The sequence below is a fragment of the Phocoena phocoena genome, chromosome 15, assembly GCF_963924675.1.
Source record: "Phocoena phocoena chromosome 15, mPhoPho1.1, whole genome shotgun sequence".
NCBI lineage: Eukaryota > Metazoa > Chordata > Mammalia > Artiodactyla > Phocoenidae > Phocoena > Phocoena phocoena.
In genome coordinates, this window is record NC_089233.1 from 36,592,543 (window position 1) to 36,608,198 (window position 15,656).

General features: G+C 54.2%; 1 protein-coding gene and 1 non-coding gene across 2 annotated transcripts; one reads left to right on the plus strand and one right to left on the minus strand.

The window, feature by feature from the left end:
• LOC136135750 (small nucleolar RNA SNORD60) lies at positions 1-83 on the plus strand. Its single transcript, XR_010656595.1, has one exon. It is a non-coding gene; the product is annotated as a small nucleolar RNA SNORD60 (small nucleolar RNA).
• Positions 84-9,041: 8,958 nt separating this feature from the next.
• On the minus strand, positions 9,042-14,280 carry RAB26 (RAB26, member RAS oncogene family). The gene is made up of 9 exons (XM_065892514.1): positions 14,086-14,280; positions 12,910-13,020; positions 10,432-10,473; positions 10,273-10,339; positions 10,036-10,088; positions 9,568-9,633; positions 9,411-9,467; positions 9,246-9,322; positions 9,042-9,144 (listed from the first exon to the last, which is right to left on the minus strand). The coding sequence occupies exons 1-9, from the start codon at positions 14,278-14,280 to the stop codon at positions 9,042-9,044; spliced, it is 771 nt and encodes a 256-aa protein (XP_065748586.1).
• Positions 14,281-15,656: the final 1,376 nt, after the last annotated feature.

Below are 15,656 nucleotides of genomic sequence, written 5' to 3' on the forward strand. Positions count from 1 at the left end.
AGCCTGTGATGAATTGCTTTAATTTCTGACACCTCGTATGAAAACTGCACGCGCAGTCTGATTATTTTGCAAGACTGAGGCTTTAGGGTGCGCCTCCTTGATGGAAGGGCCTGGGGGGTGAAAACAGGTCTTGCCGGAAATGGCAGGATTGGGCATCTGTCTGCATTTGGGCGGTTTCTGACTTTCAGGACTGTCGGTGATCCGGCTGGAGACCTTGAGGTAAATCAGCATCAGTCTAGGGGCCTTGGTGCCCTGACTCGGATCCCTGGATTCAAGGTAGATCACGGGACTTGCCCAGTTGCGCGTGGAGACCTCTGGCTTCTCCCTCTCTCTGCCTTTCTTGTTTTCTAAGGCTTCCCTCTTTGGTGGGAAGCTGGGATTTTGCACCATTTGGGGAAAGGATTTCTTGAACCTCATTCCTAAACTGCTCCCGCAACATTGCCAAATCCAGTGCTATGTCGGGTAGAATTCACAGGACTGTTCAGGTTTTATTTTTGTTACCAAGAAAGCAGGGTGAATGATTTTGGACTCTTCTGTTGCCTAGTCTCCTATCTCACCATCTACCGACACTCCTTTGCTCTCGTGCCACCTTTCAGTGCGCCCAACTCCAGTAATCCCACTCTATGCAGCTCCTGTAATCAGAGACCTGGGGAATCAGAGAACCCTCCCGTTATTCTAGACAATCTTCTCTTAACTACACTCCAACTCTTAAGGGGGAAACAGCCTTTTCTACTCTACAAGTACCTGTACTTCTCCGGATTCCCTTGGCCAATCCCAAACCCTTCTTCCCTATGCCCTTCTGTACCCAACGATACCCCAGGTTGAAAATGCTGGTCCTGCTGGAGTAAGCCGTAGTGGAACTTCTATCACCCAGGACCAGGGAAAATACGCCCACTTAGGGAAGTGGCAAAGGCACAATCAAGAGTACATGAGCCCTTCTTTTTAACCGATTTAGCCCAATGCAAACAAAGACTGGGCCAATTTTCTGAAGACCCTAGTAGGTTCACGGGGGGTTTCAGGCCCTAACCCTGGCCCTTGATTTAACTTGGAAGGACGTCCAAATGATCTTACCTACCTGCTGTACCCATGAGGAGAAGCAGAGGATATGGGCAGCAGCACAGGTGTACGCCGACCAGTTTGCCAGGGACCAGCCCAACATTTATGTCCCAAATCATATAAGCCCATTTGGGATTGTAATTGCCGGGGCGGGGGGGGGAAGGCCAGGAATCACAAGGTCCAGTGCCTATTAGAAGGAACGAGAAAGTGCATTTGGAAGCCAGTCAATTATGAAAAGGTCAAGGAAGTGACCCAAGAGGAAGAAGAAAGCCCTGTTCTCTTTCAGGGACAGCTTGTGGAGGCTTTTTAGAAAATTTGCTAACAGATCTCTCTGCTCCCAAGGTTCAGTCCCTGCTGCCCCTGATATTAGGCAAAAACTCCAAAAGTTAGTTAGGCCCACAAACTCCTAGAGGTGGCCTTTGGAATATTTTATAATGGAGATCAAACTGAGGAAGAGGATAGAACTCAACATGGAAAAAGGCACGCCGAGGCTCACGCTAAACTGATAGCTGTTGGTGTCAGCCGTGCCTTGCAACCTCAGGGCAACCCAAAGGGGGCAAGAAGGTTCAACCATCAGTCCGGAGGCGAGACCAAGGGGGAATGCTTCAAATGCAAGTCGCCTGACCATTGGGCCCGTGAGTACCAGAAGGAGCTCCCGGGCCTTGCCCAGTCTGCAAACAGACCAGTCATTGGAGATGGGACTGCCCTTGGTCCCCAAGGGGAATGGGGGCTCCTGCTCCTGAGGTGGCCATGCTGGATAACTGAAGCAGCCCAGGGATTCTGGTGGCTCCCCCCGCCCCCACAAGATGTCTATCTCCTTTGAGGAGCCCCTGGTGGCAGGTAAGATCAATTTTTTAAATTGATACAGAAGCCACTTGCTCTGCCCTGATTTCTCACGCTGGGCCTCTTTCCTCTAAAAGCTGCAGTGACTGGTGTCAATGGAAAGCCTCGTACCCTTCACTTCACTGGGGCTCTCACTGGCCATTTTGAACATGCCTTTTTAGTTGAGTATCCTACCCCACTACTAGGGAGAGATCTTCTGGGCTCCCTCAAGGCGATACTGTTAGGAGGCCCCGAGCAGAGCAGCCCCTTATCTTAACCCTGGCTAAGGCAGATCAACACAGGAGCAAGGGCTTGTTCCCAGCGATATTCTACAAGCAGTGAACCTTGCAGCAAACTGGACAAAGGAGTCCCTGGGACGGCTATAAATGCCCAGCCTGCAGAAACTAGCCTTAAGCCAAAAGCTGCTTACCCTAACCAGAGACTAGTACCCCATTAGGTTAGGCAAAAAAGGGGTTACAACCTCTCATACATAAATTTTTAAAATATGGCCTCTTGGTTCCCTGTCAGTCTCAATGCAATACTCCTATTTTGTCAGTTAAGCCTAATGGGGGGATATAGGGTGGTGCAAGACCTCAGCAGTGAAAGAGGCAGTGGTTCCTATACTCCCCCTTGTGGCCAATCCTTATAAGATATTAGCCCAAGACCTTGTAAATGCTAAATGGTTTACTGTGCTCCACCTCAAGGATGCCTTCTTTTACATCCCAGTTCATCCCTCACGATATTTGCCTTCGAGTGGACTAACCCCCACTCAGGCCAGATGCAACAATACACCTGGACAACACTACCTACCACGGGTTTGGGGGCAGCTCACTGTGTTTGCCCAGGCCCTAGGAAAGGAACCAAGGGAAATAGGCCTAAAAGGGGTTATGCTACAGCATGCAGATGATATATTAATATGTAGTCTCACCGTGGAGGCTCAAGTGAGAACATCATTGAAGTTCTTAATTTCCTTGAGGTCCAGGGTTACAGGATCTCCCAGGAAAAGGCATAAATCTCAATGCAACAAGTTAAATACATGGGACACATTATAAATCCTGGAATTAGACAGCTGTCGCAAGATAGAAGACGAGTATGTTAGGCCTTAGTGCCCCAAAGACGTTTCTTTGTACCTTTTTACAAAGGTAAAAAGACAGGGTTTTGCTGACTCTGGATCCCACGGTTTGGGCTAATGTCTAAGCTCCTGTATGAAGCCATTAAAAGCCCAGATACAGAACCATTACTTTGGGCTGAGGAACACAGGAAAAGGCTTTTAATAGTATCAAACAGGTCCTCATTAAAGCTCCTGCTCTGAGTCTCCTCAGTTTTAAAAAGCCATTCATTTTGTAAGAAGTCCTAACCCCCTAAAAGCTCTGGGCGACCTAAAAGAAACTAGAAGTTCCTCGGCCAATAGGCTATTTTTCCACACAACTAGATGGCGTGCCCTGAGGTTGGCCTGGCTGCTTTCAGCCAGCAGCTGCCACCACTTTATCAGTGGAAGAAGCTAACAAGCTTACCTTGGACGGCCACTGGAAGTCCAGACCCCCGCCCCCCAACATCAAGTGCAAAGGTTTCTAGAGATCAAAGGCCACCACTGGCTAACTGGAGGCCACTGTACTAAGTACCAGGGTTTACTTCTTGACTCCCCAGAGGTAACCCTCAAAACTCCGAACACAGAAAAACGGAACCCTCTTACACTGTTGGTGGGAATGTAAATTGGTGCAGCCACTATGGAAAACAGTATGGGGGTTCCTAAAACTACAGTTGCCATAGGATCCTGCAATCCCACTCCTGGGCATATACCCAGACAAAACTATAATTTGAAAAGATACATGCACCCCAGTGTTCACTGCAGCACTATTTGCAACAGCCAAGACGTGGAAACAACCTAAATGTCCAGTAGAGTAGTGAATAAAGATGTAGATGTATACAATGGAATACTACTCAGCCATTAAAATGAAATAATGCCATTTGCAGCAACATGGATGGACCTAGAAATACTAAGCAAAGTAAGTTAGACATACCATATGATTTATTTGAGGAATCCAAACTACACCACAAAGGAACATCTGTGAAACAAAAACAGGCTCAGAGAAAAGACTTGTGGTGGCCTGGGGGAGGGAAGGACTAGGAGTTTGGGGTTAGATGCAAACTAATATATAGCATAGATAAACAGCAGGGTACTGTATAGCACAAGAAACTGTATTCAGTATCTTGTAATAAACCATAACGGAAAATATGGAAAAGTATATACATATAACTGAATCACTTTGCTGTACACCAGAAACAACATTGTAAATCAACTCTACATCAATAAAATTAACTTGCCACACCCTCAACCCAACTACACTGATGCCTGCTGAAATCCCAAAGGTAATACATTCCTACCTTGACCAGGTTTATCCCTATAGGCCTGATATGACAGATCAAGCCATTGACAATCCTGGGGGAGAATGCTTTACTGATGGCAGTTCATTAAGGATGGGCTCAGGAGGGCAGAGCATCATAGAGGTGAAAACTTACTGCCTATGGCAGCCCAGAAGGCTGAACTCTAACCCAAGCCTTAATCCTAGGGGAAGGAAAAATTGTAAACATATACACAGGCTCTAAATATGCCTACCTCGTTCTACATGCCAATGGAGCTATATGGAAAGAGGACTTGAATGCAAAATATTCCCCTGTAAAGTATGGGGCTGAGATCTCACAGAGGCAGCTCAAAAACCAAACAGATAAAGTAACAGTCATTCACTGCCATGGACACCAAAAGGGAATCTCCCAAATTATCAAAGGGAACAATAGGGCAGATGGAGAAGCAGAGAAAGTCCTGATACAACAAATGACAATCCCATCCCTTACCCCTTATAGCATGCCCAGGTACTACTGAGGAAACCTGGGCGCAAGAAAAAGGGTGAACTAAGGGAACAGAAGGCTGGTGGCTCATCAAAAATTGCTTTTTCTGACCAATGGAAAATCAAAGGGCTACATGATTTTTCTCCATCTGGGGAAGGATGCTGTGTGTACAGTGGTTTTCTGGCTTTTAACGAGAAAATGACTCCCAGATATCAGTTACTCGAGCCTGTGCCCTCTGCCACCCATAAATAAGGAGGGCATCTCAAACCCCCACCCCCTTTTGTTAGCCCAGTCCAGCAACGTGGGCCTTAGCCAGGAGAGGACTGACAAATGGATTTCACTCAGATGGCCTCTTTCCAGGGCTTCAAATATCAGTCTTTGTGGGTAGTTTTACTGGATGGGTGGAGGCCTTTCCCACTAGGACAGAAAAGGCAACTGAAGTGGCTAGAGCACTTCTGAAGGAAATTATCCCTAGGTTTGGGTTGCCCTGACACCTCCAGATTGACAGTGGACCCTCAATTCATAGCAAAGGTTACCCAAAAGACCCTAGGAAATAGATGCTACCTTTATTTGTCCTGCAGACCTCAGTCCTCAGGAAAGGTGGACAGACCAGTCATACCCTAAAGAAAACCTTGGGTAAGCTCTTAGCAGGAAATATCAGAACCTGATAATAGCAGGTGGTGCCACCTGCTGCCAGCGGGGCAGCCCCTAAAATAACTAGGTTGAGCCCCTTTGAAATGACATGGTAGGCTATTCCTCACCCTGGACATGGTAACCAGCTGAGAAACCTAGGCACACCTTAAATACATTATTAACCTGGGCCAGGTCCGAAGGGGGCTATTCAAGAATGTGGAAACAGTTCAGCTCTCCCCAGATAACAGCCCCAGTTACTCCAGTGTGAACCCTGGGTACTGGGTGCTCTTAAAGACTTGGAAAAATGAGTCCCCTGGTCACCAGCCACTCCCAAAGCAAAAGTCTTTTATCAAGTTTTGCTAAGCACCCCTACAGTGGTTAAACTTAATGGAGTCACTAGTTGGGTCCATCTACCCAGAATTAAACCTGTTTCCACTGATCTGTTACAGGGACCTGAAGACCCACATCCCAGCTATTCCCATGAACCTGCCCAAGACCTCAAATAGCTCTTCAAGAAGGTGATCCCCAAGCCAGTGACAACTGCATTGATAAGTAAACTCTCACTTTGACATTAATTTCTTTCTGGCTCTCCGGGTAACAAAAGCAAGATAAGTGACAGTAGGCTGGGAGCCCGTATTTGCTACTGGGCTCTTGTTTACTGCAGGATTTCTTTTAACACTACTTGCATTCCAGTTGCTTCCTAAATTAGAACTCTGATGTCATTATGAAGTTATTAGTCACCCCAACTTTTCTCCCCCTCCTTTGGGGATTCATGTCAGGGGAGTGAGGATCCAACGCAATAGTACATCTCAAGAATTATTGTTCAGGGAGAGAGTCTGTCTCAGTGCTGGGTTCTACCATCCCAGTCCTCAAAGCGACGCCTATAAGCTTAAAGAACTAAGCTACACGTCCAGTAATGATGACCTTGAACTTACTCTGGCTGAAGGTCCTGCGACCCCTGCTCCCCTCAGAGTCCACATCCAGCCCTTGGCACAGCTTCCATGCCTGGACCTGACCCCTCTCGTTAGTGCATCCAGCACACAAAGCTCCCCCAATCAAAGCATATTTGTCTTCTACTCTGTCATAAAGGTAACTCATCTTGCTGCCTGTGCCAGAAGCCTGGACTAAATGCTGCAGTGCACCAGCAGTTGACATCACCGCCATTACCCCTAATTTTTATTGCGAAGACCAAAGAGGCAACGCCACCCATTGGTTCCTCCAAGATCAGCTGGCTGGTGGGATGTGTCTCCTGGACAGGTGTGGCGCCAAGCGTCTAACACACATCTTCCCTGTGTGTAGTACATGTTTTTTGCCTCTCCCAAAGCCTTCGAAAAGACTCATACACCCTTATTCAGTGGTGGGATCCTTTCTTCCAACTGTACTGGAACCCCCCCCTTGGGCAGACTCGACTGAAGTGGTTTAATTCCACAACAGTGTGTCAGGCATGTGCCTCTCCCCGACATCTATTCCTTTGTGGTCCAGGTGCAAACTGTCCTCTTCAAAAAACCCCAATTCCTCTTTCCCTTTCCTGGGATTAGCTGTGGCCTTTGTATAGACAGTGCTCTGTTTACAGGACAATGTAACACTAGGCCAACTGAGTAACCAAACAAACCCAGGTATTGCCATCTATAACATCACCCACCCCTGGGGCAAAAGGGCAATTGGTCTCCTTTCGGCAGAAAATGGAGCTGCCATTGGTTTGGTGGCCCCTTGGGGAGGCTTTGTTTATCGTGAAGTGGTGTTCCACAGTCTTTCAGATGCCCTGTCCTGAGTGAATCCACAGGGAATGCACTCACCAGACTCTCATTGTCTCTAAGTTCCTTGGCTAGTAAAGTGATGGCTAATAGACTGGCCTTAGACTTCCTCCTAGCCAAACAAGGAGGAGTATGTGCAGTTATCAAGACATGTTGCACCTACATCGATAACTCTGGGCTAGTAGAAGAGGACGTCAAGAAAATGTGACCACGCCAAATGGCTTCATTCCTTGAGACAGGGTAACCCAAGCGCTGACCTAGACTGCAATTAAGGAGATGTTACCAAGTGAGACCTGGTTCTTGCCCCCTGCTTGGACCTCTAGTTGCCATAATCCTTTTACTGAACTTTGGCCCCTGCCTTTTTAATCTGCTTGTTAAGTTTGCTTCCAGGTTGCAACAGTTCCACATCAAGATGATGGTGATGTAGGGATTCCAGCCATTCCCTGACATAGATCCTACTGGAATAGCAGAAGTCACCCTGGGGCCCCTGGACAAAACAGGGCAAGAGTTCCGTGGCCCCAGTTAGGTAGGGTCCATGAGCCCAGTGCCAGCCTGAAGAAGCTACAGAAGACAGACCTCTGCTCCTCATCCTCCCAATAAAGAGTTCTTGGGGTCCACATCACTTGGGAGATTTGAGGTAAGAGATAGGTGGCTGAGCAGCTGCAACCATTTCCCCTGCTGACACTTCAAGATAAGGTACTAGCAGGAGCTTCGGGCCCTGACTGGGTGGAAGACAAAGTGACTACAGTTTCCTCATTCTTGTGGTCAAGGGGATTTTCCAGCCCAACACATCTGTTTCACAGTCTTGGTCTCGTTGGATTCTTTCCTCAAAGACATCTATAAGTCTCTGAAGTGCTCAGCAATAAAGCAAAGGTGGTGAGTTGATTGGAGCACACGTGTCTTTATTTTCACACCTGTTTGCACCCCAGAGGACTCCATGGGACCACTGGGTCATCTCTGGGCAGTCTCGGTTAGGGGCAGAGCATGAAAATGGAAGTTTCCACCTATTTGGACCGCCTTCTCTGTTTTTACCTGTAAGGATAGGTTTTCTTTTGTGCCTTTGCCTTGGGGTGGGTGGTGAACTCTTAAATTCCTGTAATTCCTCACTAACAGTCCCTCAGCATTGCTTTCTTTCAATGGACAAGGTAGGCATTCCAGAAAACACAACTTTATTCACTAGGACTGGAAACAAAAACTCAATCAAAACACTTCAAGATTTTAGTACAAGGTGGAGTGCCCTGCCCACCCCCCTGGCTTGACCTTGCCAAGCCCAGGCCCTGTATCAGCCTGCTGAGATGGTCCCCTGGTCAGCAGGCGAGGGCTGGCAGTCCTGGTTTGCCTGACATTTCTGTGGCTTCCCACATGCTATTCACTGCATTACAAAGCCACAGCCTTGGCATCCTCCAGGGTAACATGAAAGACCCTGTTGATGTTTGAACCAGGGCCTCCTGGTGGGTGGGCTGGTAGCAGGCAGCTCTGGTCCTTGATGTGATTCATGGTGAAGCCCTCTGCCCCAGGTGTGGGCAGGAATCCTGCCTGGGCAACATGTGCAGATGCAGACATGGCTTTCTAGGTGTTCAGGCACTGTACACGGGGCACAGGCACCGTGGTCCGGAGGACCAGGTGCCTGGCAGTCTATACGTTGTTGGGTAGCCCTCCTCTGTAGAAGTTGGTTGCTCTTCTGTGAAGGCCTTGGGGGCACAACCCTCAGCAGCAGGTGAAGGAGGGCTGCGGACCCTCTGGCTTCCTGAAGCCTGTTTGTTGGGGCTGAGGCTCTGGATGGCTGCCCAGATGAGGGAAGGGCAAGGCTCAGCCTGGGATTCCTAGAAACAAACACCCTGGGACTGGCTGCTGGGTGGTGAAGTTGGGGGTGTGTAGACTCTATCCAGTCTTCCAGGAGAACACCCTGGTGGCCATCCCCAGCCAGGTTCAGGGTTTGCAGCAGGAGGCCCCCCGGCCCTCCCTCTTGATATAGTCGTGCAGCTGAAAGCGAGGCTCACTGGGAGCTTTCATGCAGCGCTGCTTCAACTCCCTGTGGGGCAGGGATGACCATGGAATAGGGTGGCCTGTACCCCCAACAAGGGGATTCAGACGCTGGGTCTGGGGGTCTTCCTGATAACTGCCAGGACTTACTTTGCTATGGCCATGAAAGCCAAGTCCACATTGAGGCCCATCTTGGCGCTGGTCTCCATGAACGGCAGCCCGTACTCCTGCAAACAGCCGTTGGCAACCTGGTGGGGACAGCTCAGGCCCTGCAGCCCCAGGGGCATTCTGGCTGCCCACCCAACCGCAGCTCACCTTGGCCAGATTCTCCCCATCCTCCCTTTTCACCACACGCTCCTGGGCAGAGTCCACCTGGCACAGCAGTCTTGGTGAGAGTTGGCCCCAGCTCACTCCCCTACCTCCCTCCACCCTCTGTAGAACCAGAGTAGATGAGACAGGCTGGGGTGCCCACCTTGTTCCCCAGCAGCATGAGTACCACGTCATGCTGGGCGTACTCCTGGATCTCTGTCAGCCAGGCCTGTGGGGGGAGAGCTGAGGACAGGCTGGAGGCTGGAGCTCCTGGCACCCCTTGCCCCCCTCCAGGACACACCCCACAGAGTGCCTGTCAGTGTCTGGCTAACAGGAGGGCCCCTGAACTAGTGCTCCCCGTGTGCCATGCAGGGGCGATCCAACAGGTACCTTATCTAAGGAGTTAGGCTGGTGGACTAGAAGGTCACCCCAGCCCCCTTCAGCTCATTCTCAACCTGAACCACTGTACTTGGGCCATCAGGAGCCCAGAGGGGCAGTCTTTTCCTCTCCACACTGTCAGTAGGGACCTCAACTCTCTGGGATCCTGATGCCATCTGTGCCTGAGGGAGGCTGGGGATGGGGTCAGGCCCCATCTCGGCCTGTCTTCACCACAAGGAAGGAAGCCACTGACCTGGATGCTGTCGAAGGAGGCCTTGTTGGTGACGTCATAGAGCAGCAGCAGTGCTGGGGGCAGAGGGCCAGTGAGGACACCTGCAGAGCCCACAGCGGCTCCCCATCACCCTCACCCTCATGCATCGCACCCTTCACACTTCTGCCCACTCACACCCAGGGTGCCCTACTCCAAGCAGAAGCCTAAGGAGTGTGGCCCCGACTCCCTGGAGCTAGGGTACGGTGCCCATGAGCTCACCATGAGCGTCTCGGTAGTAGGCATGGGTGACGCTGCGGAACCTTTCCTGGCCAGCCGTGTCCCAGATCTGCAGCAAGGGCATAGTGCAGCTGTCAGGGCTGCCCAGTCCTTCCCAGGTGCCCCCTGCCCTCAATTCCCCCTCCCCCAGTCACCTCTCACCTGCAGCTTCACCTTCATGCCATCCACATCCAGAACTTTGTTCTGAAACACAACCAGCCAGCTCCAAGGAGGGCCCAGGGCCGAGTGCACCATCTTAGGCAGCAGCTAGACCGGTGCCACCCTCCGGTGGGGGGTGGGGGGGAAGGGGGTGGATAGGGTGGGGGAGGCAGGCGGTGCTAGGCCAGGACTGAGCCTGGGACTGAGGGGACCCCGGTGTGTCCCTAATTCATTATCCCTGGCCTCAGCTGGCTCTGCCTCCAGGGCCCACCTGGTTCTTGACTACCTCACTGCCTTCTACCTACAAATAAAGCTTCCCCTTGAATCCAAGTACTGGTGTCCACCCAGCTCTCCCTCATACCTCCTACACCTCCTGCTGCTGAGCCCCTCCTGGTGACCTGTGCACAGAGGGTGCTCAGGCCACCCCCGCTTAGCTGGCTGCCCTGATGGACTGGAAGGTTGCTGCCCTCCATGGCCAGCTGTGTCCATTCTGGGCCAGGTGGTTCTTCCTCTGCCCCTCCTGGAGGCCTGACACACAGCCCCACCAGCTCCCCTGCCCTGCAGGGCCCCGGGTCACCACCCACCCCAGTCACTCACTCAGTCCTGCACCCAGCCCCTCCCCTCTCTCTCTTTTACCCCAGCTGCCCTCCTCTGCCTGGTGCCCAGCCCAGCCCTGGTGGCTTCCCTGAGCCTACTTGCCGGTTCAGCTTCACACTGCACGCCTGCCCCCCGCACTCTGCTCCTAGGTCTCAAGGCCCTGCTCCAGCCCCCTCTCCCAGGCCACCAGCACTTCTCACAGCTCTGCACACACTGCTCCTTTTGCTTAGAGCCACTTGAACGACTTAATTTGAAGTCACCGTGTGACCCCAGGCTCATTACTAACACTGTGCCTCAGTTTCCGCATCCACAAATGGGGGTAGCCGGGGTGCTCATCACTTGGCTGCCCTGATTACTTTATGAGCTACTGTATGCAAAGCACTGAGAAACGAGTCTGGCCTGGTACGAGCTAAAGTGTTTGTTGTAATTTGAAAGCCTCTCTTCCCACTCCTACGGCAGCTGCCTGAGGATAGGACCCCATGCAGTAAGCACAGAGCCCAGAACTTGGCCTGGTACACAGTGGGTGCTCATTATGTGCTTGCTTGCTGGCTGATGATGCTCCCTAGCCAGGCCCTCCCAGTTCAGGACTAGGGCAGGGAGTGGCTCAACCCTGGTTCCTATCTGCTGGGGTGGGGACAGGAGCTGCTAACCACCAGCTGAGGCCCCGGGCAGTGGAAACAGCACCACCTCCCTCTTCACCCAGCGCCTGCTGTCAGGGTGCTTCTGGGTCTCCAGGGAACTGGGTGCAGCCATCTGTCCCGCTGCAGGGAGGCTGGGGAGGACATCCCGCCTTCCCTGGCACCCTGAACAGGGGTGCGAACCACACAGCCTCACCACCTGCCCCAGAGCCAAGAGGGAGGTGAGAAGGGGGGAGGTGAGGCCAGAACAGGCAGAGGACTGGGCCTAAACCTCCCCCTTCTGTCACCTCAACCCTTACTTCATCCCAGAGGACCTGAGGGGCTCTGCCCCCACAGACAGGGTAGAGAATGGCTCCCCAGACTGGAGGGAGCCCCCCATTCCCAGTCCCCAGAAGGAGCCTCCCTGCCAGCCTTCTGCTGACTGGGTCTAATAAAAGGGTGAGAAAAATGCAAATTTGGGATTTGCTGAGAACACATCACCTCAGCACCTGGAATTTAGACTGATGCCTGAGCCCTGCAGGCCTAAGGCTGTGGCCCCCATCATTCCCCTGTGATCCCACAGGCTGCTTGGGGTGCTGGAGGGCACTTGGGGAGCCAAGAGTCGAGGGACATCCCCCAGAAGGACCCCAGGACATAGCCCTCTAGCAGGGGGTGAGGTGGTGAGGGGGCTCTGCCAGGGGAAGCATCCAGGTGGGAGCATTTCCCATAAGCCTCCTCACCCAAGGGCAGGGACTTCTCCCTGGTTCTGAGACTGGGTGTGTGCTTCAATGCCTCAGCCATCTGTCTGGTATGGCCTGGGCAGGCCACCTGGCACTTCAGGGCCCCTCTGTACAGTGGGGCAGCGATGCTGGCCTCCTGAGTGGACACGGGTCTTGAGTTCCCATGGGGACAGCAGCATCCACCGCCCCCAGTGCACAAGATACAGCCCCCAGGGTTGTGCCAGCCCCAGGCACAGGGGTACCATCTCTGCTTCAATTGTATACAGCCACCACCTCTCTCCAGGACCTTGAGATGTCGGGAGGCAGGCAGCTTGGTGGTTAAGGCATCCCACCTCAACCACCTTGACTGTGGGAGCCAGGTGGTCCAGCCAGGAGCTCCACCTCATGAGCCTGTCGGTGCCACAGGGATAATGGAGAACCGGAGAACCAGCTGCCCAGGGTGTTTCGAGCAGCTATTAGCTGGTGTTGGGGGCCCAGGGCATGGGCTGGGCCCAGTCAGTGCTCGGGACATCAGCCTCCACTCTTACCCTGAAGTCGATGCCCACAGTGGAGATGAAGGTCCCTGCCAGGAAAGCGCCATCCTTAAAGCGCACGAGTAAGCAGGTCTTCCCCACGCCCGAGTCTCCCACCAGCATGACCTGGGGCACAAAGAAAGCAGAGGGGACCTGGGTGCTGGCCCACCCGGAGGAGTGTCTGGTCTTCTCTGAGCTGGCCTGGTCAGATGGGCTGTGGATGAGGGTCAGGAGTGGAGGGAGGTATCCTAAGTCTGCAGGTTCAGCAGGGCCTGGGGGAGACACAGAGCCTGGACTTCCATCTTCCACCTCTAGAAGGTTCTGTCCCCTCTCCTGAACATTGGCCTGTCTCCATCAGTGGGGAGTGGGAGTAGCTGCCTTCATCCAGGGTGCTACCTGGACACCATGCTTGGTCTGGAAGAGGAGCATTTGGGGCTTAATGAGGAGCAGAACCTGAGGGTTGACCGCTGGGAGGCCTGGGTGGGGGGCCTCTGTGCCAGGGGGCTTCTTCCAATCCCAGCAAGGCTCTAGAGAAATTTGCCAAGTGAGGGTCAGATCTTGACATGAGGAGAGGCTCAGACCATGTCTGTGGACAGGGAGGGGCAGTCAGGCCTCCCTCTCCTCCCCTCCCCCAGCCTGTTGCCAAAGGCTCCGAAACCCAAAGATGGGCCTGCCACCCCCGCCCCCACAATTCACAAGCTTCTGCCTTAGCCTGAAGGAGGCCCCAGCATTCCCCACCAAACTGGCAAACCTCTTCTTAGTCTCGCCTCCTAAAGAGAAGAGACCAAAAGACTCTGGGGGTGAGAGAAGGCAGCATGTGGGAAATGATGAGCGTGGGTGGGGGCAGAAGCATAAGGGAACAGGGAGAGGACACCTGCCAGGCTCTTACTTCCGCAGGACCCCTTGTCCGGCCATGCCAGCTAGGTGGAGAGGGGGAGGGGGCAGGCCCTGCCATATATTGGGTATCCCAAACCCGGGTTTGACAGCTGTGTGTGTGTGTGTGTGTGTGTGTGTGTGTGTGTGTGTGATGCACCGCGCCAGCCATGCCAACTGCAGCTGCGGGGTGCCGCTCGAGCCAGCTCCTCGCTAAAGGTCTGCAGGGCCCTGCACCCTTTCCCCGGACCCTCCCCACTCTGCTCCGACCGGACGCCACCTGCTGCGCTCGCATGGGGCTGGGCGTGCCCGGCTCACCTTGAAGGCGACGTCGTAGAAGTCGCCGCCGCCGCCAAGCGAAGACCGGCCGGGCTGCGGGGGCCTGTTGGGAGGTGCCTCGGGGCCAGGGCGCGCAGTCCCGGGACGCACGGGCTGGGACCCGTGGGTGGCGGGCAGTGCGGAGGTAGCGGGCGCGCTACCCCCCTTGCTCTTGGGGGTCTTTTTCCTGGACATGGCAGACGGGCTGGCGGGCGCTCAGTACGCTCGCGCTGCAGCCGCCGCGCCCCGGGACACCCTGCTCCCCGCGCCCTCGGAGCCAGACCCAGCCCCTAAGCCGAAACTGTCCCGCGGCGTCTGCAACTACCTCCCCGGCGCCCTGCTCCGCGCTGCTCCGCGCTGCCCCGCCCCCGCCGCCTCCGCCGCCCCACAGCCCCGCAGCCACTCAGGCCCGGCCTCCCGCCGCCGCTACCAATGGCCGCTCTCGGGAGGGGCCATGCAAATGAGATGGCCTCCCCGGGGGCGGGGTCAGGAGGTCCGGGCCCTGCCCTGGGTGCTCGGGGTCCGAGCGCCTCTGTCCATTGGGGGCAGCTACCTCCCTGCCCTAGAGCTAGCGACGCCCTTCCATATCTGCATCGGGCCTGGGTGCGGGTTGGGGGCGGTGGGTGAGGGAGGGAGTACCCAGTGTCCTCTGCTGGCTGTGCACCACCCCGCCCGGCTCTGCCCCTTGTCCAGTGACCCCCACTGGACTGCCTCCGGGCCTGGGACGAGGAGACTGCCGTGAGATGGGGGCACTGAGGCAGTGGACCTGCGTGGGATAGGCACCCTGGGATTCTGTCCCTTCTCCGCCGGAGATGCCACCTAGCCTGCTGCGGCACCGACCCCCTCCCTTCCAGGGCAGGAGGGTCCAGGAAGCTCCAACACTCGGGCTTGGCAAACAAACCCGGGTGCGCCCGCTGCTCGGGGCTCAGCTGACAGCTGGTTATCAGAGACAGGACATAGCGGCCAGGCTGAGCGGCAGGGCTGAGCCGGCAGGGCGCTCTACCCTTGCAGCTTCTGCCTGCTGGGCTGAAGCTTCAGGATCCTTGGGGAAAGGGAAGTCACTGTCACAGCCAGCAGCAGGCCCTCTGAGAGTCCCCTCCCCTGGGGTTCTGCCCTCAGGGATCTGGGAGGTGAAAGAGGTGGGAGGCCCCTCTGCCAGGCTGTGGCTGTCTCCTTGGCTTTCCAGTGCTTTCAAGTGCTGATAATCCAAACCCTATGCTGGTCCCTGGCAGACTCCTCTCCAGGACCTGGCACCTGCTCCCCTCCTGGACTTCCTGGGGCTCTGTCCCAGGACTCCCACCCACCCAAGATGCTCTGGGTTTTGAGAGTGAGGCTGAGGTGGTCATGGAATCCTGGGAGTGGTGAGCAGAGATTCCCCTCTCCCAGGGCTTGGGGGCAGCAGGTGCAGACGAAGGGCAGCCCTCCTGCTCTGTCCTCCTCCATCCTGAGACATGACAGCTGTTACTGGGAGCCTGGGCCCTTCAGAGGCCTGAGCCCTCTCAGCTGGCAGTGCCCAGAGTCCAAATAATTATAATGGGCAGAAGCTGTCTCTAGGGCTCAGAGGTCTGGGA